The sequence below is a fragment of the Hordeum vulgare genome, chromosome 2H, assembly GCF_904849725.1.
Source record: "Hordeum vulgare subsp. vulgare chromosome 2H, MorexV3_pseudomolecules_assembly, whole genome shotgun sequence".
NCBI lineage: Eukaryota > Viridiplantae > Streptophyta > Magnoliopsida > Poales > Poaceae > Hordeum > Hordeum vulgare.
Genome location: NC_058519.1, coordinates 207,491,535 through 207,518,605, shown reverse-complemented (window position 1 = coordinate 207,518,605; position 27,071 = coordinate 207,491,535). Strand labels below are relative to the sequence as shown.

The window sequence follows — 27,071 nt, the reverse complement described above, 5'->3', positions numbered from 1 at the left end:
CCCAACTGGATGTAAAGAAAAAAAAGAAAGAAAAAAAAACAGAAGGATAAGAAGTAACATGAAGGAGAGGGGCTACGATCAACGATCGTTTCCCTCGTCACAACAAAAGCGTCGTGATCAGGGACACCCTAACCAACAAATGGTTTTGGTCCCTTATCGCTAGCGCACATAAAAAGAATGGAGGGCAGCCAGCACCTACGAGAGATCAATTCACGCAAGATTTACTCCTGCTCCCCACATCTCAAAAACTCTAACCGATTTGGGGAAACGTTGCATGACGGTAAGACCATCTCCAAACTCTGTCCCTGTTTCATGACAGTGTCGGTGACGCCTGGAGGGACACCCTACCCGTTGCGACCGTCTGCCCCGAACCTGCATCACGTCTACATCGAGCAGGCACTGGAGTTTGCATCGCTTCCACCAATGGCCTCTTTCATTGGTGGTAAGAACCCAACCTCTCTCTCTCTCACTTGTTCTGTTAGGTGGTCTAATTACTAGGTGTTAGATCCAATCATATTAATCCTATGGGATTATTGTCCAACAATGATATGTTAAGTCGTTTTGTGCCTACTAGATTAGATCCCTAATGATGGTCTGATCATGTTAATGTGCCTATTTAAGTCCAGGTCATCACTATTAAAGGTTATGATTGATGTTTATCCAATAAGTATGATCAAATCAGGTTCTGTTAGTCTGATTATGCCACGTTTCCGCTTTATGTTTTAGTGATTAGGCCCTGTTTTCGGTTCATGTTAAAGCATATAGAAGGAGGGGATCCCAAATCATGAAATTACCCAAATTGACAGGATCAGAAACCCTAAATTATTCCCCCAAAAAAATTCCAAATGCAAATCCCAAATCAGAACAAAATGTATGAAAAGTTTTGAGGGAATAAATGTTTTGGGGCTCACCTAGATGACGTCGGCCCTCAGGTCCGCGCGCGTGCATCCATGGCCGGAACGCCGCCGTCTCTTGGGACGACGTGCGGGAGGATGCAGCCACCCTTGGTGCGCTCACCGACGTGCGCGTTGCATGGCCTCTGCGCCTTGCACGCCGTCGTGGCCGACAGACTGCGTCATCGGAGCCACGCTCGATGGAGGAGCGCGCGGGACGAACTCCCCTGCATGCTGCTCCGGCGAGCGCAGCTGCCGCATCGTCATGTGCGGCGTCCTCATCGTCGCCGGAGTGCGGGCGCATACCCACCGGCGCTGCCGTGTGGGCGCGGCACGCCGTCGCCGTCGCAGACGAGCTCCGCTCGGGAGTGAGGCAGGATCGGGGGAAAATGGCTCATGGGGGCTAGGGTTCGACCTTGCCCCGCTTTTCCCTCCACTCGGAGCGATCCGAGCCGCTCGCTCGATCGGAGGGACCGGCCGAAGCGACGGTCCAGACGGGCCTTCGGCCTCTAGACGGGTCGTTTTCACGGCTGGGCTTCCGCCCAGGTTGTTTTAGCCCACATTTTTTAAGTTGTCGGACTCGTAGTTTAAATGGGCTTCCGTGGGTTTTTCATGGGCCAAAAAAATTAGGTTCTACGCATTTTCTGTTTTATTCAGTGCATTTTCTGAAGTTATTCTAAAAATGTTATGCACCGTTATAAATAGAAAATTGACAAAAAAATGTTTAAAATTATGTTTTGTTTTTCTAAATAAAATGGAACCAACGAGAAAATTTATTTGGAAACCTTTTATGAAATTAATGTTTGTGTCATTTTGTGGCATATTAATGTGATGGTTTTTGTAATACAACCAACGTTGTTTCACAATTTTGATCTGTTTTTTAATTCCTTATTATTTTCTGCCCGTCGGTGATATAATTGAGAGTTAATTTTTGCATGAAAATTGTTCAACCAATGTAGGTTAATTTTCCTGCAATTTAATTTTAATTATGATGTTCTTTTTCTTTACTTATAATATTTTGAAATTATGACAGCTTCTGGTCCTTGTGGTTTCGAAAACATCAAGCCACTAACGGGAAACAACTTCCAAACATGGAAGGACTCGTTGCTATTGCATTTGGGTTGGCATGAGGTTGGCCTTGTGCTTAGGGAAAGTAAATCAGAGGAACCTGCAAAGGGTGCCACTGGGTATGCTGAGCTAAGGAAAGCCTATGATACTAAAGTTGAGCAGTGGGAGAAGTCAAACAGAATGGCACTCCTAATTATGAACTTCTCCATGTCGGCTGAGATTAAAGGGGCTATTCCGACTAAAGAAAATGTCACCGAATATTTGAAAACGGTGGAAGAACAATTTAAGGCCTCAGAGAAAGTGTATGCAGATGAGCATTTGCACAAGCTGCTTGCAAAATATGATGGGCATGGAAGTGTGAGGGGACACATATTAAGTATGAGCAATGTCGCGGCAAAGCTTAAAACCATGAAGTGTGACTTGAACGAAGAGCTTCTTGTGATCCTTGTTTTTAGGTCACTACCCTCACAGTTCAATCCGTTCAAGATAAACTATAATTCTCTTGAAACTAAATGGAAACTACCTGAACTCATTGCACATTGTGTTCATGAGGAAGAGAGAACGAAAAGTGAACAAAAGGATCAAGTTTTCCATGTTAACTCTGGAAAAAGGAAGCATGAGAATAATGCTCATGGCAATAACGTGCCCAACAAAAAGCAGTTTTTCAAAAAGACTCCTCCAAAGCCTAAGCAATGCAATGAGGATGCAATGAGGCAAGTTCTTTATGTCCCGCTCCTCCAGCAGCTGCTCCACTCGATCTCACAAATGCCGGTAGAGAAAGGATTTGCAACTTTTGCAAATAGCCAAATCATGTCAAGGCGGATTGTACAGGTTTTCTTAAGTGATTGAATAAAAATGGTAAGGATGAGATCACTCTCGTAGATGAATCTCTATATGTTGATTTTTCTGAATCTACATGGTGGATTGACTCAGGAGCGACTGTTCATGTCGCTAATTCCTTGCAGGGATTTCATACAAGCCATACCCTAAGAAGGGGTTCAAGAAGACTTAATGTCGCAAATGGGAAGGAGGCTGAAGTTTAAGCTGTGGGCTCCCTCACCTTGAAGTTGCACACTCGTTTCCTACTTCAGCTCAAGGACGTTCTTTATGTTCCTACATTGAGTAGGAATTTGAGTCTAGTTTCAAGTTTAGATGATTATGGTTTTCATTGCACCTTCGGGGAGAAACAATGTTTTTTAAAGTATTGTAATAAGGATGTTGGTCTCGCCGTCCGACGAGGCAAACTTTATATGTTGAATCTTTCCTAATATCCTATATGTGTGAATCTCTGTGAGTTGAATGTGAATGAATGTAGTCATGAAAAAATGGGAGAAGTACCAATCCTTCTTGGAAACTGTGGCACCGTCGCTTGGGCCACATTTCGAGGGGGGAATGGAACGATTTATTAAAGTAGAGATACTTCCTCCACTAGATTTATGTGACGCACGCAATTGTATTGACTACATTAAGGGAAAATATGTAAAAACAATTAAGAAAGAAGCAGTAAGAGCCACAAGGGTCCTTGAACTTATTCATACTGATATATGTGGACCTTTTAATGTAAAATCTATGGATGGTTTTGATTCCTTCATTACCTTCACAGATGATTTCTCTCGCTATGGCTACATTTACCCTATACGTGATGGGTGTGAAGCTTTGGACAAATTTAAGATTTATAAATCAGAGGTTGAAAATCAACTCAATCTAAAGATCAAAGTAGTACAGTCTGATCGCAGGGGGAGAATATTATGGCGGGCATGCTCCTTATGGGAAAATTCCAGGACCATTTGCTAAATATCTTGCTGAAAATGGAATTATTGCCCAATATTTAATGCCCGGTGAACCTCGGCAAAATGGTGTAGCTGAGTGTCCCAACCGCACTCTTATGGATATGGTGCGTAGCATGCTTAGTCATGCAAGCTTATGAGTAAGCCTTTGGATTGAGGCAATGAAAATAGTTGCACACATCCTGAATCTTGCTCCAACTAAGTCAGCACCGAGCACACCTCATGAGATGTGGACGGGAAAGAAACCGAGCATGAATTACTTGTGTGTGTGGGGTTGTCCAGCTAAAGCTAAAGTATTCAATCCACATATTAAGAAGTTGGACCCAAAGACAATTAGTTGTTTTTTCATTGGGTACCCTCATAGAGGAAAAATGATACCGTTTTCTTGCCCAGGTCACACCACCAAGTTTGTGGAAACCAGGCAAGCAATATTTTTTGAGGATAATGAAGTCACTGAGGTTAGGGCAATTGATCTTGAGGAGAAGCGGGTGTATGTTCCATCCCCGACTATCCAAGAGAGCTTCATCCCTATGACAAGCACGCACGAGATACCTACTCGTGATCCCGAACTTGAAGTGGATCCTCAATCTGACGAGGAACCTTAGCATAATGAGGATCCTCCTCATGATGAGGACTCCCAACCAAATGATGATCCTCAACCTAATGTTAACCCTCAACCTTCTCGGGCAAGAAAAAGTACACATACTAATGTGCCCGTGAGAAGATCACAACGAGATAAGAAAAAGGCCATCTCCAACGATTATGCCACTTTCATGTGTGAGGATGAAAATGACATAGGGAAGGCACATGATCCGACTTCATATAAAGAAGCCATTAAAAGTGAAGACGCGTCCAGATGGTTGGTCGCCATGGAAGACGAATTGAAATCTATGAGCTTGAATGATGTTTGGGACTTAGTAGAAGTTCCCAATGGAGCCACAAGGGTAGGCTGCAAATGGGTCTACAAAACCATATATGACTCCAAAGGCAATGTTGAAAGGTTCAAAGCAATACTTGTACAAAGGGTTTTACACACAGAGAAGAGATCGATTATAAGGAAACCTTCTCGCTTGTGTCGGCAGAAGACTCTTTCAGAATAGTCATGGCACTTGTAGCTCATTATGATTTAGAGATACATCAAATGGATGTCAAGACGACATTTTTGAATGATGACTTAAAAGAAGAAGTCTACATGACTCAACCTGAAGGTTTTGTCATGGAAGGAAAAGAACACATGGCATGTCGCTTAAAGAAATCCATATATGGCGCGAGTCAAGCTTCAAGGCGGTGGTACCTAAAGTTCGACAAGGTTATTAGAACTTTTGGTTTTAAAGAAAATAAAGTGGACAACTGCATATATGTTAAATTCAAAGGCAGTAGGTTCACAATTTTAGTCCTATATGTGGATGATATTCTATTGGCTTGCACTGAGAGAGATATGCTGCATGAGGCCAAGAGATTTTTGTCCTCGAATTTTGACATGAAGGATCTCGGTGAAGCCTCGTATGACCTTGGCATTCAGATTCATCGAGATAGGTCCAACGGAACATTAGGACTATCGCAGCAGGCATATTTTGAGAGAGCACTAAAGAAATACAATATGCATAAGTGATCTTCCTCACCTGCCTCCATAGTCAAGGGTGATAATTTGGGACATTCCAATGTCCAAGGAACCAAAATGAAGTTGATCAGATGAAGTTGGTTCCTTATGCTTCGGCTGTCGGAAGCATCATGTATGTTCAAGTGTGTACACACCTTGACTTACCTTTCGTAAGCGGGATGCTTGGCAGATTCCGATCTAATCCAAGACCGGACCACTGGAAGGCCGTAAAGAAAGTCTTGCGTTATATGCAAGGTACTAAAAATTTCATGCTTACATATAAAAAGTCCGATAACCTGGAAGTTATTGGTTACTCAGACACTGATTTTGTCGGGTGTGTGGATAGCAAGAAATCCACGTCAGGTTATATATTCACACTCGCTGGTGGAGCCATATCGTGGAAAAGCTCCAAGCAAACGATAGTTGCCTCATCTACGATGCAGGGAGAGTTTATAGCATGTTTTGAGGCCACTCGGTAGGCTATATGGCTAAAGAATTTCCTTCCCGGACTTAAAGTGGTTGACAGCATTTCCAAACCACTCACATTGTACTGCGATAATGAACCCACAGTTTTCTATGCTAGTAACAACAAGTCAAGTGGTGCTGCCAAGCACATTGACCTAAAGCATCGTGTTGGTCAAATAGAATCCAGGATCAAACTATTAATGTTAAGCATATCAGTACGACACGTATGCTTGCGGATCCGCTCACGAAAGGCTTACCATCCAATATATTTCGTGAGCACGTAGACGGCATGGGATTATTGGAAGCCTCTTGATTCTGAAATTATGGGATCACTAATATAACCACTCCCCATTGAGTAATATGTATTCCACTTCAAAATAGGATGTGTGCTATGAGTATGGCGGTTCAATGGCATTTCATTTGTTGTTGTAACACCTTACTGTGGTATATCATTCCTATGGAGAATGGACATAAGTTATTGAGCCTAACGATCAAGGGGGAGAATGTTGGTATTTGATCTAAGGCCCAACGGGCTGTAAAGAAAAGAAAGAAAAAAAGCAGAAGGATAAGAAGTAACGTGAAGAAGAGGGGTCACGATCCAACGATCGTTTCCCTCGTCTCAACAAAAGCGCCCTGATCGAGGGCACTTTAACCAACAAGTGGTTTTGATCCCCTGTCGCCAACTCACATAAAAAGGATGGGAGACATCCGACACCTACGAGAGATCAATTCACGTAAGGTTTACTCCTGCTCCCCACATCCCAAAAACCCTAACCAATCTAGGAGAGCGCTGCCACTATCGAACAGACACTGCCCCTATCGAACAGACACGAGAGACACGAGAGCTTGCATCGCCCGCACCAATGGCCTCTTCCATTGGTGGTAAGAACCCAACCTCTCTCTCTCACTTGTTCTGTTAGGTGGTCTAATTACTAGGCGCTAGATCCAATCATGTTAATCCTACGGGATTATTGTCCAACATGTCCATCTCTCCAAGAAATAAGTTACAAATTTGGGAAGTGGAATGGGGGTTCAACATATTGACATGAAATGAGTCAATTTTATGATAGGAATGTGTGGGGATCACTTGTTTGATTCATGTCAATCCCTAAAAACTAAATTTATGATAAAAAAAATTAAAATGGGGCTCCCTAATCACCTCTCCATTTCCATTTCCCATTCACTAGCACTATTTACCCACAACCAGACACGCTGGGTTGAGCTAGGAAGAAAAGAAACCGTAGGCAGTTTCCCCAGCAGTCATTGGGAACAGTTATCATAGGCCAAAAAGGATCAGCAAAGCTCAAATTACCATGTCACTCAACTGCATGGTGTCAAAATAAGACATGATACGGAATGAAAGAGGATTCAAACTACAAAACTTTCTTGGCCAAAAAGTCGCCCCTTACTTAAATGCCAGACACAGGAGTTTGGATACATGACAAGGTCTGATTAATTTAGCTCCTAACAACAAACCCTTAACACAAGTAGTACTAGTTCTTGACCACCACCACTCCAGATAGGTGAGCGCAGTTTAGAAAAGAGATGTCCCCTTGCCCTTCTTGTCTCCACCGATCTCAAAATGCTTGCATCTCTGCATAGATAGAGGAATAGGAGAAGACTGAGCAACACAGCAAAATGAAAAGAAAAATGTCCGTTTCATCAGGAGAAAAGGAACAAACCTTGATGGCACGCTGGGAGTAGTGCTTGCAGCTCTGGCACTGCAGCTTCAGCACAATCTTCTTGGTGGTTTTTGCCTAAAAAACGTCACAACTTTAGCATTGCACAGGTGCTTTTAATCTTTATCAGACAATACACTAGACAGGATTAGGCACACCATAAGTACATGGCAATGAATTGGTAGACAAATCAGACAAACTGTAGTGAAGCACATAGATCATGTTTGCAGGTCAATAGGCAATCACAAGAACCAATGCTGCAATACCTTCTTGTGGAAGACAGGCTTGGTCTGACCACCATATCCCGACTGCTTCCTGTCATAACGACGTTTTCCCTGGGCAGACAGACTGTCCTTACCCTTTTTGTACTGAGTGACCTTGTGAAGTGTGTGCTTCTTGCACTCCTTGTTTTTGCAGTAGGTCTTCTTGGTCTTCGGAACGTTCACCTAAATAGCATTTGCAACAAAACTAGTATTAGAATATGTTTTGCATGAAACTGGATACATGCTAGGATGGCAATGCAATAAATAAATAAAAGCTCAAGAAACAATTGAGATCAAGAAACAAGTGCAGGAATGTTAAAAAATACTCAGAAAACCTATAGTACAAACTTCAATTAGGTCCTCTGAAACATGCTTATGGTTGTCATCAAAAGGATAATCAGGTCTCAAAGATTACATGTCATCGTAGGACCCCCAAATTCAATATGAAATATTAAACAATAAGATTTGAAATTGCAGCATAAGTAACATAAGAAGATGATATATCACTTGGCAAGAGAGAAGCATGCCAAGTTAAGGTGAAACACTAGACGGAATTAATGACAAATGGTTATCTGCTGAGGGAAAGCATGCAAACAATGGACCTGTAAGACCAGCTGTAGGTTAGCTCAGTAGAGCATACTCATCAATTTCTATTGAAGAAAACTCCAGTTTTACTCATCAGGTTTTAGTAGTATCATGAAATATGGAGTTGCGTGAAGCACAGCCTCGACAAGGTCGCTTCACAAGGTTACACACAATTAAAGATGCATGAATACAAACTATAGTACATCAATACGGAGGAAAGACGAAATTAGATTTGTTTCTGACACGAAGATCTATTGATTTCATCTCAAACCAAGAGAGCGCCGGCCTGATATAACCAGTACAACAGTTTACATGTCTGATGAGGAATCAAGAACTAGCAGTACATTGTTCAGAGATCTATAACTCGGAAACTTGATCAAAGAAACCCTAAAACTGAAGAACTAATCAATTAGTCCACGTGAATACACCAGCGCTTGAGTTTCATACGCTAGCATCAACCCTACACGTCAAAGCGCTCGAAAGGAACCACTCATACAGCGCGAAATCTAGCAGCTATCAATCTACGAACAGACCACCACGAAAAACCCACGCAGCAAGCAAATCAAAGCAGGGGAAACAGCATGGATTGGCACGTGTATGACACGAGATTGAGCTTTCGGGGCGATGGAGAGGAATGAAACGCCTACCATTTTGACGGCCGAGGAGATGGAGCTCCGGCGTGCTTCTCTTTCTGGTGGAGGAGTTGCGGCAAGTGGCGGCGGGGAGGGAGAGGGGTGTGGTTTTGTGGCCCTGTGCTGTCGCGAGCTAGGGTTTGCGAGTCGCGAGACCGTCGCTTCCTTCATGGGCCTGAATGCCACTTTATGAATACTCGGCCTGAATGCTTGCGCTTTGGTCAGGGCTGGTGGTGGGCCAATAAGGGATGGGCTGGGCTTGCTCAGACGAATGGGTAGAGGAGTGTGACAGCGTTCGAGAATTAATTGGCTAGGTGAAGGGCAAAGGAACACTAAATTTTTTCACATGCGCGCGAGCATGAGAGAAAGAAAAATATGATCAAAGCATTGTCAAACTCGCTCACACATGGGCTTCCTGCACATTTCTACCAGCGGCGTTGGGACGTTTGTGGGAAGAGGTAACAAAGGTGGTACTAAGAATAGTAAGAGGGGAGGAGAGCCTTGAGTGCACTAATGATACTTTCTTGATCTTGATTCCTAAGGTGATGAACCCTACCCTTCTCACTCAATTCAGGCATATTAGTTTGTTAATGTTTTGTACAAGATAGCCTCAAAAGTGGTGGCAAACAGGTTGAAGCAAATCCTCCCTCACATTATCTCACAGGAACAGACGGCCTTCGTCCGAGGGAGGCTCATTACGGACAATATTATAAATGCATGTGAATGTTTACATTTTATGAAGAAAAGTAGATCAAAGACAAACAGTCAGTGTGCTTTGAAGTTGGATATGATGAAAGCCTACGACACGCTTGAGTGGGGCCATCTTGAAGAAATTATGGAAAAATTGGAATTCGCGCAATCATGGGTAAACACGGTAATGGGTATGTTTTATTTCGTTCTCAGTTTTGTTCAACGGGGAGAAACTTGGACGGTTTAATCTCGCAAGGAGATCCGATCCCCCCTTATCTCTTCTTGATCGCAGCGGAGGGCCTCTCATGCCTCTTAACAAATAGTTCTCACTCATCGAGTTTTGTTGGAGTAAAGGTGACACCGACAGCTCTGGTTGTTAACCATCTTCTATTCGTTGATGACAACCTTCTGCTTTTCAAGGCTAGTAATGAGGGTGCAGTGGTTGTGTCAAACTTGTTGGAAACTTGCTGTAACGCTTCAGGGCAGAAGGTAAACAATGGCAAATCCTTGATTTATTTCAGGAAAGGGTGTCCCTAGGCTATACGTGATGGTATAAAGGGAACACTTAATGTCCATAGTGAGCAACTCAGCTAGAAACATTTGGGGATGCCAACTGATGTGGGGCATCCAAAAAATGGGACTTTTAAGTATCTGAGATACACAATATGGGAGAAAGTGAAAGGATGGATGGAGAAGCTATTATCATATGCGGGAAAGGAAGTTCTTATCAAGGTGGTTGCTCAGGCAATACCAATTTATTCTATGGCTTGCTTCCGGTTATCGAGGGGGGGGGGTTGTGATAGTATAACTTTAGTCATCCGCCAGTTCTGGTGGGGAAGCAAGAGAGGTAAGAGAAAGACGCATTTGGTATCATGGGATGTGTGCACTGTTGGAAATATGCCCTAGAGGCAATGATAAAATAGTTATTATTATATTTCCTGTTTCAAGATAATCGTTTATTATCCATGCTATAATTGTATTGAATGAAAGCATAAATACATGTGTGGATATATAGACAAAACAATGTCCCTAGTAAGCCTCTAGTTGACTAGCCAGTTGATCAAGGATGGTTAAGGTTTTCTGACCATATGCAAGTGTTGTCACTTGATGACTGGATCATATCATTAGGAGAATGATGTGATGGACAAGACCCAAACTATAAACGTAGCATGTGATCGTGTCATTTTGTTGTTATTGTTTTCGGCGTGTCAAGTATTCATTCCTATAACCATGAGATCATGTAACTCACTGACACCGGAGGAATACATTGTGTGTATCAAACGTCGCAACGTTACTAGGTGACTATAAAGGTGCTCTATAGGTATCTCCGAAGGTGTCCGTTGAGTTAGCATGGATCAATACTGGGATTTGTCACTCCGTGTTACGGAGAGGTATCTCGGGGCCCGCTCGGTAATACAACATCACATATAAGCCTTGCAAGCAATGTGGATAATGTGTTAGTCACGGGATCTTGTATTACAGAACGAGTAAAGAGACTTGCCGGTAACGATATTGAAATAGGAATAGGGATACCGACGATCAAATCTCGGGCAAGTAACATACCGAAGGACAAAGGGAATGGTATACGGGATTATATGAATGCTTGGCACAGAGGTTTAACCAATAAGGTCTTCGTAAAATATGTAGGATCCAATATGGACATCCAGGTCCCGCTATTGGATATTGACCGGGCAGTGTCTCAGGTCATGTCTGCATAGTTCTCGTACTCGCAGGGTCTGCACACTTAAGGTTCAGTGACGTTTTGGTATAGTTGAGTTATAGGTGTTGGTGACCGAAGGTTGTTCGGAGTCCCGGGTGAGACCATAGACGTCATGAGGGTTTTCGGAATGGTCCGGAAATAAAGATTGATATATAGGATTGTTTCATTTAGCCTTCAGAAAGATTTCGGGCATTACCGGCAGTGTACTGGGAATGACGAATGGATTCCGGGTTTTTACCGGGAGGGGGCCACCCACCGGGGAGAGAACCCAATAGCCCATGGGTGGCGCACCAGCCCTTGGTGGGCTGGTGAGGCCAGCCCAATGGGGCTATGTCTGCTAGAAGAAAAAATCAAAGGAAAAGAAAAAAAGAGGGAGGTGGGAAGGAAGGAGGGGACTCCTCCTTCCCCAAATCGAATTGGAGTTGGAGTCTCCTCCTCCTCCTCTCGGTAGGCGCCCTAGGGGCTCCCTTGAGCCCCAAGGCTAGCCCCTCCCCTCCTCCTATATATACTAGAGGTTTTACGGGTTTTGAGACACAACTTTAGCCACGTGCAACCCTAAACCTCTACTTTGTAGTTCTTCCTCTAGATCGGTTTTCTGCGGAGCTCGGGCGGAGCCCTGCAGGAATAGATCATCACCATCACCGGCGCGTCGTCACGCTGCCGGAGAACTCATCTACTTCCCAGTCTCTCTTGCTGGATAAAAAAGGCGAAGATCGTCATCGAGTTGTACCTGTGCTAAACGGGAGGTGCCGTCCGTTCGGTGCTAGATCGGAACGGATCGTGGGACGACGATGATTTGAATCACGAAGTTGTTCCACTATGTCAACCGCGTTTCTTAACGCTTCCCGCTTAGCGATCTACAAGGGTATGTAGATCCGATCTCCTTCTCGTAGATGAGCATCACCATGATAGGTCTTCGTGTGCGTAGGAAATTTTTTGTTTCCCATACAACGTTCCCCAACATGCACAAATCCAAAGTTCTTAGGGTTTAGGCTTCCGTTACATGGAACTCTTTAGTTTGTCCCTTCTAGCCAAATAGGCATGGCGTTTGCTTCAAGACCCGATGACCCTTAGCGCGAGAATTATAATGGTTGTATACTTCTCCTCAAAGAACATACTTGAGGCTATCTTGGGTGCGCGCCCCTCGTAGGTATGGAGGGCAATTTTGGATGGGCGAGATATCCTGACCCAAGGTATTATAAATAGGATTGGGAGGGGAGAATCCACACGAATCTGGACTAGCAACTGGTTGCATAGAGATGGAGTAAAAAGACCGTTGGCCTCTCTAGTTAATAACCCTCCTAAGTTTGTATCAGAGCTAATCAATGCATCAATGGGGGAATGGCGGGAAGAAATGGTTGGCGAGACCTTCCATTCCTACCAATCGATGTTGTAGCAATTCTGAAGATTCTGTTGTGCACTTGCAGGATCAATGATTTCTGGGCGTGGGGAGCCGACAGAAGAGGCAAGTTCTTTGTCAGTTCAGTTTACAAAATGCTTGTGAGTACGAATAAATGGGAAAATTGGCTAGAAAATACTAGATGACCATCGGACACAAGTGTTGAGGAAAGAAGATGGACATCATTATGGCAACTTCGAGTTCCTTCGAAACTAAAGAATTTCCTCTAGTGTTTATGTCGGGGCTCGTTGCCAACTAATGACTTGCTGAACCATCATAATATGCTGACCATGCCTATTTTCTCAATATGCTCAACAAGTGACAGTTGGAGGCATTCTATAATCAACTGCACTATGGCGAGAAGTGTCTGGGCTCTAGCCCGAGAAGAAACCTCGAACATATGTGTGCGAATGGGGAGCTAGATGTGAAGGAATGGCTGGACTTAATGAATGAAACGCTTTCTCGGGATGAATTTTCATGTATGGTAGTTACCTTATGGGCAATATGGAAGGCGAGAAGGAAAATGATACATGAGGATATTTGTCAGAGTCCTCTGTCTACACGCGGTTTTATTATTTCCTTCCTATCTGATTTGGAGATATTGGCAAAACCAAGGAACGACCAACCAGCTCGAAGCACGAGGATGTCATTATGGGTGCAGCCTCCAACGAATCATACAAAGTTTAATATCGATGTGGCGGTGATGAGTGATACGTCCATTTTGCATCATGTTTTCATGTTGATATTTATCGCTTCTTAGGCTGTTATTTCACTTCACGGTACAATACTTATGCCTTTTCTCTCTTATTTTGCAAGGTTTACATGAAGAGGGAGAATGCCGGCAACTGGAATTCTGGCCTGAAAGTGGAGCAAAGTTGAGATACCTATTCTGCGCAACTCCAAACGCTGTAAAAATCAACGAGGATTTTTTTCTGATTTATAAAAAATACTGGGCCGAAGAAGCGCGAGAGGGGCACTAGCAGGTGGCCACAAGCCTCCACGGCGCGGCCACCCCCCAGGCCGCGCCATGAGGGCTTGTGGGCAGCCTGCTGGCCCACTGGCCCCCTCTTCTGCTATATGAAGGGTTTCGTCCAGAAAAAAATCAGAGAGGAGCTTTTTCGTGGATTCGCCGCCGCCATGAGGCAGAACTTGAGCAGAACCAATCTAGAGCTCCGGCACGACAAGCCTGCCGGGGAAACTTCCCTCCCGGAGGGGGAAATTGCCGCCATCGTCATCACCAACACTCCTCTCATCGGAGGGGACTCGTCACCATCAACATCGTCATCAGCACCATCTCATCTCAAAACCCTAGTTCATCACTTGTAACCAATCTCCGTCTCGCGACTTCGATTGGTACTTGTAAGGTTGCTAGTAGTGTTGATTACTCTTTGTAGTTGATGCTAGTTGGATTACTTGGAGGAGGAGTTTATGTTCAGATCCTTGATGCTACTCATTACCTCTCTGGTCATGAATATGATTATGATTTGTGAGTAGTTACTTTTGTTCCTTAGGATATGGGATAAGTCATGCTAATAGTAGTCATGTGAATTTGGTATTCGTTCGGTAATTTGATGTGTTGTATGTTGTTTTTCCTCTAGTGGTGTTATGTCAACATCGACAACATAACACTTCACCATTATTTGGGCCTAGAGGAAGGCATTGGGAAGTTGAAGTAGATGATGGGTTGCTAGAGTGACAGAAGCTTAAACCCTAGTTTATGCGTTGCTTCGTAAGGGGCTGATTTGGATCCACTAGTTTAATGTTATGGTTAGACTTTGTCTTAATTCTTCTTTCGTAGTTGCGGATGCTTGCGAGAGGGGTTAATCATAAGTGGGATGCTTGTCCAAGTAAGGGAAGTAACCAAGCACCGGTCCACCCACATATCAAACTATCAAAGTAACAAACGCGAATCATATGAACATGATGAAAACTAGCATGACAGAAATTCCCGTGTGTCCTCGGGAGCGTTTTTTCTCCTATAAGACTTTGTCCAGGCTTGTCCCTTGCTACAAAAGGGATTGGGCCACTTTGCTGCACCGTTTCTACTTTGGTTACTCGTTGCTTGCTACGAATCATCTCACAACACAATCACTTGTTACCGATAATTTCAGTCCTTGCAGATATTTCCTTGCTGAAAACCACTTGTCAGATCCTTCTGCTCCTCGTTGGGTTCGACACTCTTACTTATCGAAAGGACTACGATTGATCCCCTATACTTGTGGGTCATCAAGACTCTTTTCTCGCGCCGTTGCCGGGGAGTGAAGCGCCTTTGGTAAGTGAAACTTGGTAAGGAAACATTCTGGATACTAATCCTTTGAGGGGCTTGTTTGGGGTATCTTCACCTCGAACGGAAGCACAAAGAGTTGCTCCTCAACCTGCTGCACCTACTGAAAATATTTTCTTTAAATTTCCTTCGGGTATGCTTGAGAAATTGCTGGCTAATCCTTTTAGAGGAGATGGAACATCACATCCAGACCTGCATCTAATCTATGTAGATGAAGTTTGTGGTTTATTTAAGCTTGCAGGTTTGCCCGAGGATGAGGTCAAGAAGAAGGTCTTTCTTTTATCTTTGAAAGATAAGGCGTTGACATGGTATAGGCTATGTGATGATACTGGATCATGGGACTACAATCGGTTGAAATTGGAATTTCATCAAAAGTTTTATCCTATGCATTTAGTACATCGTGATCGGAATTATATTTACAATTTTTGGCCTCATGACAGAGAAAGCATCGATCAAGCTTGGGGGAGGCTTAAATCAATGTTATATTCATGCCCCAATCACGAGCTCTTGAGAGAAATTATCATTCAGAACTTCTATGCTCGGCTTTCTCATGATGATCGCACCATGCTTGACACTTCTTGTACCAATTCTTTTATGAAGAGAGATATTGACTTCAAATGGAATTTATTGGAGAGAATTAAACGCAACTCTGAAGATTGGGAGCTTGAAGAAGGTAAGGAGTCAAGTATGAATTTCACGTTTGATTGCGTTAAATCCTTTGTTGAGACAAATACTTTTTGTGACTTTAGCGCTAAGTATGGAATTGACTCTGAGATAGTAGCTTCATTGTGTGAATCCTTTGCTGCTCATATTGATCTCTCCAAAGATAAGTGGTTTAAATATCATCCTCCTTTAGAAGTCAATGTAGTTAAACCCACTCCAATTGAAGAGAAAGTCATTGCCTATAATGATCTTGTTGTTCCCAGTGCTTACATTGAGAAACCACCTTTCCCTGTTAGGATAAATGATCATTCTAAATCTGCAACTGTGATACATAGAGGCTATATTAGAACACCTACACCCCCTGAGAAAATTAGAGTTTAACCTAGCATTGCTATTATCAAAGATCTTCTGTCTGACGATGTTGAGGGACATAATATTCACTTTTGTGAAGATGCTGCTAGAATTGCTAAACCTCACGTTAGAGACAAACATAGGCATGTTGTTGGCATGCCTGTGGTTTCTGTTAAGATAGGAGATCATTGTTATCATGGTTTATGTGACGTGGGTGCTAGTGTTAGTGCAATACCTCAATCCTTATACGATGAAATCAAAGATGAGATTGCACCTGTTGAGATAGAGCCTATTGATGTCACTATTCATCTTGCCAATAGAGATACTATCTGCCGTGTGGGAATTGTTAGGGATGTTGAAGTCTTGTGTGGTAAAACAAAGTATCCTGCTAATTTCCTCGTTCTTGCTACCGCACAAGATAGCTTTTGTCCCATCATATTTGGCAGACCCTTCCTCAATACTGTCAATGCTCATATTGATTGTGAGAAGCAAACTGTCACTGTCGGCTTTGAAGGTGTGTCACATGAGTTCAATTTCTCCAAGTTTGGTAGACAACCTCATGAAAAAGAGTTGCCTAGTAGGGATGAAACTATTGCCTTAGCTTATAATTGTCGTGGCTCCTACTGATCCCTTAGAGCAATACTTGCTTGAGCATGAAAATGATATGCATATGGATGAAAGGGAAGAGATAGATAGAGTTGTTTTAGAACAATATCATATCCTTAAGAATAATATGCATGTTGAACTGCTTGGGGATCCACCCCCACCAAAGGGTGATCCTGTGTTCGAGCTTAAATAGTTGCCTGACACTCTTAAGTATTCATATCTTGATGAAAAGGAGATATATCCTGTTATTATTAGTGCTAGCCTCTCAGAGCATGAAGAAAAGAAGTTACTAAAAACTCTGAGGAAGCACCGTGCTGCTATTGGATATACTCTTGATGATCTTAAGGGCATTAGTCCTACCCTATGCCAGCACAAGATTAAAACTGATCCTGATTCTAAACCAGTTGTTGATCATCAAAGGAGATTAAATCCTAAGATGAAAGAGGTAGTAAGAAAAGAAATACTAAAGCTCCTGGAAACATGTATTATCTATCATGTTGCTCATAGCGATTGGGTGAGTCCGGTGCATTGCGTCCCTAAGAAGGGAGGCATTACCGTTGTCCCTAATGATAAGGATGAATCGATCCCACAGAGGATTATTACTAGCTATAGGATGGTGATCGATTTTAGGAAACTGAATAAAGCCACTAGGAAAGATCATTACCCTTTGCCTTTTATCGACCAAATGCTAGAAAGGTTGTCCAAAGACACACACTTCTGCTTTCTAGACGGTTATTCTGGTTTCTCCCAAATACCAGTCGCACAATCTGATCAGGAGAAAACCACTTTCACCTGTCCTTTTGGTACCTTTGCTTATAGACGTATGCCTTTTGGCTTATGTAATGCATCTGCCACCTTTCAAAGATGTATGATGGCTATATTCTCTGACTTTTGTGAAAAGATTGTCGAGGTTTTCATGGATGACTTTTCTGTTTACAGGTCTTCCTTTGATGATCGCCTCAGCAACCTTGATCGAGTCTTACAGAGATGTAAAGACACCGATCTTGTCTTGAATTGGGAGAAGTGTCACTTTATGGTTAATGAAGGCATCGTCTTAGGACATAAAATTTCTGAAAGAGCTATTGAAGTCGATAAGGATAAGGTTGATGCAATCGAGAAAATGCCATACCCCACAGATATCAAAGGTATAAGAAGTTTCCTTGGTCATGCTGGTTTCTATAGAAGGTTCATCAAAAACTTCTCTAAGATTTCTAGGCCTCTTACCAATCTCTTACAAAAGGATATTCCTTTTGTTTTTGACAATGATTGTGAGGAAGCCTTCGAAATACTTAAGAGGGCTTTGATAACTGCACCTATTGTTCAACCACCTGATTGGAACTTACCTTTTGAAATCATGTGTGATGCTAGCGATTAATCTGTTGGTGCTGTTCTAGGGCAAAGAGTTGATAAGAAGTTGAATGTCATTCACTACGCTAGTAAAACTCTAGACAGTGCCCAGAGAAACTATGCTACTACGGAGAAGGAGTTTTTAGCAGTCGTGTTTGCATGTGAAAAGTTCAGGTCTTAGATAGTTGATTCCAAAGTCACTATTCACACTGATCATGCTGTTATTAAGTACCTCATGGAGAAGAAAGATGCTAAACCTAGACTTATCAGATGGGTTCTCTTGCTACAAGGATTTGATTTGCACGTTGTCGACAGAAAGGGTGCTGATAACCCAATAGCAGATAACTTGTCTAGGTTGGAGAACATTCTTGATGACTCACAACCTATTGATGATAGCTTTCCCGATGAGCAATCGAATGTCATCAATGATTCACGTAGTGCACCGTGGTATGATGATTATGCAAACTATATCGTTGCCAAATATATACCACCTAGTTTCACATACCAGCAAAAGAAGAAATTCTTCTTTGACTTGAGACATTACTTTTGGGATAATCCTCGCCTTTATAAGGAAGGAGTAGATGGTGTTATTAGACGTTGTGTACCTGAAAATGAACAGGGACGGATCCTACAGAAGTGTCACTCTGAGGCCTACGGAGGACACCATGCCGGAGATAGAACTGCACACAAGGTATTGCAATCAGGTTTTTATTGGCCCACTCTCTTCAAGGATGCCCGTAAGTTTGTCTTGTCTTGTGACGAATGTCAAAGAATAGGTAATATTAGCAAACGTCAGGAAATGCCTATGAACTATTCACTTGTCATTGAACCATTTGATGTCCGGGGCTTTGATTATATGGGACCTTTTCCAAAATCCAACGGGTATACTCATATCCTAGTTGCTGTTGATTACGTCACTAAGTGGGTAGAAGTTATCCCCACTAGTAGTGCTGATCACAACACCTCTATCAGGATGCTGAAAGAAGTTATCTTCCCTAGATTTGGAGTACCTAGATATCTAATGATCGACGGTGATTCACACTTCATTCATGGTGCTTTCCGTAAAACGCTTGCTAAGTACGATGTCAACCATAGAATTGCGTCTCCCTATCACCCTCAGTGCAGTGGTGAAGTAGAGCTAAGTAATAGAGAGATTAAACTGATTCTACAAAAGACTGTCAACAGGTCTAGAAAGAATTGATCTAAGAAGCTCGATGATGCACTGTGGGCTTATAGAACTGCCTATTAGAATCCCATGGGCATGTCTCCGTACAAAATGGTGTACGGTAAAGCATGTCATTTACCTCTTGGGCTAGAGCATAAAGCTTATTGAGCAATCAAAGAGCTCAACTTTGATTTCAAACTTGCCGGTGAGAAGAGGTTATTTGATATTAGCTCGCTTGATGAGTGGAGAACTCAGGCATATGAGAATGCCAAGCTGTTCAAAGAGAAGGTTAAGAGGTGGCATGATAAGAGGATACAAAAGCGTGAGTTCAATGTAGGTGATTATGTCTTGCTATATAACTCTCGTTTAAGATTCTTTGGAGGCAAGCTTTTCTCTAAATGGGAAGGTCCCTATGTTGTTGAGGAAGTATGTCGTTCCGGTGCTATCAAGATCAACAACACGGAAGGTAATTGTCCGAGAGTGGTAAATGGGCAGAGAATCAAGCATTATATCTCAGGTACTGCCATAAATGTTGAAAGCAATATTATCAATACCATAACTCCGAAAGAATACCTAAGGGATATTTATCAGCCTTTTTTAGACTCCGAAAACGAAGAGGTATGTGATTCGGTAAGAAAACAGAGTCCAAAACTTTTCCAGTAGGAAATTTTCTCCGTTTTGGAATGTTTGAAAAAATACAAAAATTGGAAGTAGTCCGGAAAGTGCGCGAGGAGGCGACAAGCCTGCACAGCGCGGGCCCATCCCCTGGCCGCGCTGTGAGGGCTTGTGGCCACCTCGTGCGCCTCCGGACTCCGTTTTCGTGCGGGGTACTCCTTCTGGTCTGAAAAAAATCATTATATATACTCCCGTTTGGTCTGACCCCTGCATCACGCAGATTTCCTGTGTTTTTCGTTTCGAGCCTGTTCTTTGTCGCAGATTTAGAGCAAGATGTCATCTCAGGAATCTGTGGGGGAGAACAATCTCCCTCAAGTTTATGGAGAAGTAAGTGCAGATCTGAAAAGGATGGAGGTCATGGAGGCTAAGGAAAGGCTACCTAAAGAAGCCAAGGGCAAAACCAAGGAGAGGAATCAGGTGTGGGACGAAGTGCAATCTGTGCTCAACAGGGAAGAAGTTGAGGAAGTGGATTTCCTCCAACCCTACCTCCACGTACTGTCTCCATCCTTGATTGAACTCTTGAGGTATTGTGAAACAACTCGTGCTCGCAATACTTGTCTCACTCGTGAAGTTGTTTTGCTGGAAAAACATATCGAAGATCTCCAAGGTATAAATAAAAGATTAATGGCCCTCTTGGAGTCAAAGATTGCAACAACTCCTCCACCATCACCACCAAAGGAATACAACTAAACATGGGTATGGGCAATCCCCTTGGCTTGTGCCAAGCTTGGGGGAGTTGCCCCGGTATCGTATCACCATCACATCTTTTGCCTTTACCTTTGTTTTAGTTTCCCTTTTCAGTTTTCTCTTTCTCTAGTAGATTAAAAGTCTTAGTGTTTTAGTCTTGAGTTTTGCTTTGTGTCACCCCCGATGTATTTGAGCTCGTGAGCCATATAATAAAGAGTGTCTTAGTTGAAGGGCTTTGCCTCTTGCCATGATCAAAAGAGTGAGAATAGAACAAAAGCATGAAAGATCATGTAATGATCTTATGGGAAGTGATGGCTTCACATATAAAAAGAATGAGGATTGAAACTTGTTGAGGGTAGGAAAACGTAGACCTTGGTCATGGTTGCAAATAATAGGAAGTGATAAAGAAGGAGATGTTCACATATAAATATATCATCTCTGACACCATCTATGATTGTGAACACTCACTAAACTATTGCATGCCTAGAAGTAGATGTTGGACAAGGAAGACAACATAATGAATTGTGTTTGCTTGGCTCCGAACAATGTTATACGATTAGAGATCCCTTAGCATGTGACGATTGCTTCCACCTCACATTAGCCAAACCTCCCGCACTAAGTAGAGATACTACTTGTGAATCCATAAACCATCAACTCAGTTTTGCCATGAGTGTCCACCATACCTACCTATGGATTGAATAAGATCCCTCAAGTAAGTTGTCATCGGTGCAAGCAATAAAAATTGCTCTATAATATGTATGATCTATTAGTGTGTGGAAAATAAGCTTTGTACGAACGAGTGATGAGGAAGACATAAAAGAGACAGTCTGCATAATAAAGTTCTTTATCACAGGAGGCAATATAAAGTTACGTTCCTCCGCACTAAGAGGATACGCATCCAAACCTCAAAAGCGCATGACAACCTTTGCTTCCCTCTGCGAAGGGCCTATCTTGTACCTTTACTTTTTGCCCTTGAAAGAGTCATGGTGATCTTCACCAATTCCCTATTTTGCCTTTATCTTGGCTAACGTCTTATGCTTGGGAAAGATCTATATTGATATGTCAACTTGGAGGTAAGTATTCATGGATTATTATTGTTGACATTACCCTTGGCGTAAGCAGTTGAGAGGCAAAACTGTAAGCCCCTATCTTTCTCTGTGTCCAGCTAAAACTTTGATCTCGTGAGTACCACGTGAGTTGTAGCAATTGTAGAGAACGAAAGATGATTGAGTATGTGGATTTGCTTTACAAGCTCTTATTTCACTCTTTCTGATGTTGTGATAAATTTCAATTGCTTCAATGACTAAATGCTATCGGTTGTTACTTCTCGGTAAGGTTCTTGATCCATGCTTTACTTTGTGAAGGAATTATCACTTTAGCATGACAGATTATATGTTGGTATTGCTGTTCTGATCATGATCATGATGCATGCATGTTCGTATGTTGTTTTGTCGACACTTCTCTCCCTAAACATGTGGACATATTTTATTGAGCTAGGCTTTCGCTTGAGGACAAGAGATGTCTAAGCTTGGGGGAGTTGATACGTCCATTTTGCATCATGTTTTCATGTTGATATTTATCGCTTCTTGGGCTGTTATTTCACTTCATGGTACAATACTTATGCCTTTTCTCTCTTATTTTGCAAGGTTTACATGAAGAGGGAGAATGCCGGCAACTGGAATTCTGGCCTGAAAGTGGAGCAAAGTTGAGATACCTATTCTGCACAACTCCAAACGCCGTAATTTTTTTTCCGGATTTATAAAAAATACTGGGCCGAAGAAGCGCGAGAGGGGCGCCAGCACGTGGCCACAAGCCTGCACGACGCGACCACCCCCTAGGTCGCGCCATGAGGGCTTTTGGGCAGCCTGCCGGCCCACTGGCCCCCCTCTTCTGCTATATGAAGGGTTTCGTCCAGAAAATATCAGAGAGGAGCTTTTTCGTGGATTCGCCGCCACCACGAGGCGGAACTTGAGCAGAACCAATCTAGAGCTCCGACAGGACAATCCTGCTGGGGAAACTTCCCTCCCAGAGGGGGAAATCATCGCCATCGTCATCACCAACACTCCTCTCATCGGAGGGGAGTCGTCACCATCAACATCTTCATCAACACCATCTCATCTCCAAACCCTAGTTCATCACTTGTAACCAATCTCCATCTCGCTACTCCGATTGGTACTTGTAAGGTTGCTAGTAGTGTTGATTACTCTTTGTAGTTGATGCTAGTTGGATTACTTGGTGGAGGAGTTTATGTTCAGATCCTTGATGCTATTCATTACCTCTCTGGTCATGAATATGATTATGTTTTGTGAGTAGTTACTTTTGTTCCTGAGGACATGGGCTAAGTCATGCTAATAGTAGTCATGTGAATTTGGTATTTGTTCGGTAATTTGATGTGTTGTATGTTGTTTTTCCTCTAGTGGTGTTATGTGAACGTCGACTACATAACACTTCACCATTATTTGGGCCTAGAGGAAGGCATTTGGAAGTAGTAAGTAGATGATGGGTTGCTAGAGTGATAGAAGCTTAAACCCTAGTTTATGCGTTGCTTCGTAAGGGGCTGATTTGGATCCACTAGTTTAATGCTATGGTTAGACTTTGTCTTAATTCTCCTTTTGTAGTTGCGGATGCTTGCGAGAGGGGTTAATCATAAGTGGGATGCTTGTCCAAGTAAGGGCAGTACCCAAGCGCCGGTCCACCCACATATCAAACTATCAAAGTAACGAACGCGAATCATATGAACATGATGAAAACTAGCATGACAGAAATTCCCGTGTGTCCTCGGGAGCGTTTTTCCTCCTATAAGACTTTGACCAGGCTTGTCCCTTGCTACAAAAGGGATTGGGCAACTTTGCTGCACCATTTCTACTTTGGTTACTCGTTGCTTGCTACGAATCATCTCACCGCACAATCACTTGTTACCGATAATTTTAGTGCTTGCAGATATTTCCTTGCTTAAAACCACTTGTCAGATCCTTCTGCTCCTCATTGGTTTCGACACTCTTACTTATCGAAAGGACTACGATTGATCCCCTATACTTGTGGGTCATCAATGAGGAACGAGACCTATGGGTCGATTGCAATGGGGCGCCGTGATATGGAGGGTACGTTCTTGGGACCTTCTTGTATAACAATGAGACATATCTCAGACCCTGGAGACACTTAAAGCATTGGAAGTCTGTGAAGCTTTAGCTGTGGCGGATGATCTCTATGTTCAAAACATACACGTGGCTATGGACTGTAAGTTAGTGGGGGCGGATTAAAGTAAGGCTCTTCTATTGAATATGGAGCGATAACACATGAAATCATTCGACACTCGGTTTTGTTCTCATCTTGTAATATAGTCCACAAGTATAGGGGCTCGAATATCGAGGCTCACAATCTCACTAAGCATGCTTCATCTTAAAGGTTTGGCTGCCATGTTTGGCTTGGTCATCCCAGTAATCTTATATTTGTACCTCAGAACATTTTGTAGGATCCAAAGTATGTCTAGAGGGGGGTGATTAGACTACATGACAAGACAAAAACTTAGCCTTTTCCCAATTTTAAGTGTGGGCTAGTTTTAGCAATTATGACTAATCAAGTACACCCTACACATGCACATCTAAGAGTATAGCAGCGGAAAGTAAAACATGCAAGTGTAAAGTAGAGGGTAAGGTATGGAGATCAAACACAAAGGTTGACACGGCGATTTTTGGCATGTTTTCCATAGGTGGCGCTATCGTACGCCCATGTTAGTGGAGACTTCAACCCATAGAGGGTAACGACTGCGAGAATCCATGGAGGGCTCCACCCACAAGGGGTCTACAAAGAAGCGGCCTTGTCTATTCCACCATGGCTTCCGTCCACGTAGGACTAACCTCACTCACGGTAGATCTTCACAAAGTAGGCGATCTCCTTGCCCTTACAAACATCTTGGTTCAACTCCACAACACGAAGTAGGAGGCTCCCAAGCGACACCTAACCAATCTAGGAGGCACCACCCTCCAAGAGGTAATTGTTAGGGCATATTCCTCTCTAAGTAGTTTTAGTGATTGATGACAATGCCTCTGCGGACTAATCGTGTGCATTGAGCATTTCAGATATTTCGTATCTAGGCACAAGACGATTCAATGCCCCTCGGAATCTCTCGAAGACGGTTGCTTTCTACGTTTCTCTTTGGTGGATTTGAGTCGTAGGAAAGCCGTACTATTAAGAGGGGGTCCGCGTCGAAAAGGATTGGGTGGAATCATCACGGACACATTTAGTTCACCACCTTTTTCCCTAGCTACCATGGAGCTCCATACCCATCTTTGATGTTTATGCAAAAGGGCCAGTGGTAGTACCGCTGGTGTCAGCGGTGGTACCATTGGCACAGCGGTAGTATCGCTCTAAGAGCGGTAGTAATTTTTTACTACCGCCCTCAGAGCGGTAGTAGTTGTTTACTACCGCTCCGTCGGACTTCTTCACATACTTTCCCCCATCAGTAGTAGGCACGGTAGTATTTTATTACTACCCTGGTTGGTGAGATGCACAACGGTAGTACCGCTCCTAGCAGCGGTAGTACCACTTGGCTATTGCTGTGGTGGGTGGGTAACAGTTGGATTTTACCTACCCCCCACTATATATAGGTGTCTTCTTCCTCGTGGAGCTCACCTCTCACCTCTCTAAGCTCCATTGTTGCTCCATAAGCTTATTCTTGCCCGATCTCTCTCCCTAGCCAATCAAACTTGTTGATTTTCTAGGGATTGCTTGAGAGGGCCTTGATCTACACTTCCACCAAGAGATATTTGATCCCCCACTAATACCTTGCGGATCTTGTTACTCTTGGGTGTTTTTGCACCCTAGATGGTTGAGGTCACCTCGGAGCCACATTCCATTGTGGTGAAGCTTCGTGGTCTAGTTGGGAGCCTCCAAGTTTTGTGTGGAGATAGCCCCAACCTTGTTTGTAAAGATCCGGTTGCCGCCTTCAAGGGCACCAATAGTGGAATCACGACATCTCGCATTGTGTGAGGGCGTGAGGAGAATATGGTGGCCCTAGTGGCTTCTTGGGGAGCATTGTGCCTCCACACCGCTCCAATGGAGACGTACTTCCTGTCAAAGGGAAGGAACTTCGATAACACATCCTCGTCTCCACTGGTTCCACTTGCGGTTATCTCTTACCTTTACTTTGTACTTGTTGTTCTTGTGGTGTATTATTTGCTTGCACTTATTATCCTTGTAGTTAGCATCATATAGGTTTCTCACCTAGTTGTTCATATAGATAACCTTTTGTTGCTAACGCTACCCTTCAATTGGTATCAGAGCCACGTCTCCTTATTAAGGATTTCACCACCCGAAGAGTATGGTTGATGATGGGGAGGTTCGGCCCGAAGGGTCCGAGGCCTTGGAGGTGGTTTCGGTCACACGAGACGATTTGAATGCGGCCATGGCTTCACTGAAGACGTCCGTGACGACCGAAGTCAAGTCCATGCTTAAAGAATTACTTGAGGGGATGAGGAATTCTCCCAACCCATTGCTTATGGTTAAACCGACCTCATTGGTGTCGGAGGCCAATTCCAAGAAGGAAGCGGTTAAAGGTACTCAAACTTCCTCCCCTCATGACAAGAATGGGACGAAGACTTTTGATACGTCTCGATTGTATCTACTTTTCCAAACTCTTTTGCCCTTGTTTTGGACTCTAATTTGCATGATTTGAATGGAACTAACCCGGACTGACGCTGTTTTGAGGAGAATTGCCATGGTGTTGTTTTTGCACATAAATAAAAGTTCTCGGAATGAGTTGGAAATTTACGAGGATTTTTTGTGGAATATGTAAAAAATACTGGCGCAAGAATCACCTGGAGACGTGGAGCCAGGAGCCCACAAGCCGAGGAGGCGCGACTGCTATCCCACAGACAACAGCACCATAAGTTGACACGTTGACAGAGGCTGGGCTTGCGTTGGTTCTTCCCTTGAAGAGGAAAGGGTGATGCAGCACAGGAGCACTAAGTATTTCCCTCAGTTTGAGAACCAAGGTATCAATCCAGAAGGAGGGTCTCGTCAAGTCCAGAGTACCTGCGCAAACACAAACAAACTTGCACCCAACTCTTCAAAGGGGTTGTCAATCCCTTCAAGATTGTTTGCAAAGTGAGATCTGAAGGCGGAAAGTGCAACGAAGTAAAAAGTGTAAGGTTGAAAATATGGTGTGGAGTAGACCCTCGGGGCAATAGTGTTCACTAAAGGCTTCTCTCAAAATAGCAAGCATCATGGTGGGTGAACAAATTACTGTCGAGCAATTGATAGAACCGCGCAAAGTCATGACGATATCTAAGGCAATGATTATGCATATAGGCATCACGTCCGAGACAAGTAGACCGATACTTTCTGCATCTACTACTATTACTCCACACATCGACCGCTATCCAGCATGCATCTAGTGTATTGAGTTCATGACGAACAGAGTAACGCTTTAAGCAAGATGACATGATGTAGAGGGATAATCTCAAACCAATGATGAAAACCCCATCTTTTTACCCTTTATGGCAACAACACGA

The 27,071-nt window shown here is 43.3% G+C and overlaps 1 protein-coding gene and 1 non-coding gene across 2 annotated transcripts; both read right to left on the bottom strand.

Annotated features, from left to right (window-relative positions):
• Positions 1 to 7,092: 7,092 nt before the first annotated feature.
• LOC123425872 (60S ribosomal protein L36a-like) lies at positions 7,093 to 9,158 on the bottom strand. The gene is made up of 4 exons (XM_045109620.1): positions 8,988 to 9,158; positions 7,759 to 7,938; positions 7,496 to 7,570; positions 7,093 to 7,407 (listed from the first exon to the last, which is right to left on the bottom strand). Exons 1-4 carry the CDS (start codon positions 9,141 to 9,143, stop codon positions 7,348 to 7,350), a joined length of 471 nt encoding a protein of 156 aa, XP_044965555.1. The 5' UTR covers positions 9,144 to 9,158; the 3' UTR covers positions 7,093 to 7,347.
• Positions 8,113 to 8,184, bottom strand: LOC123433709. Its single transcript, XR_006625036.1, has one exon. It is a non-coding gene; the product is annotated as a small nucleolar RNA R66 (small nucleolar RNA).
• Positions 9,159 to 27,071: the final 17,913 nt, after the last annotated feature.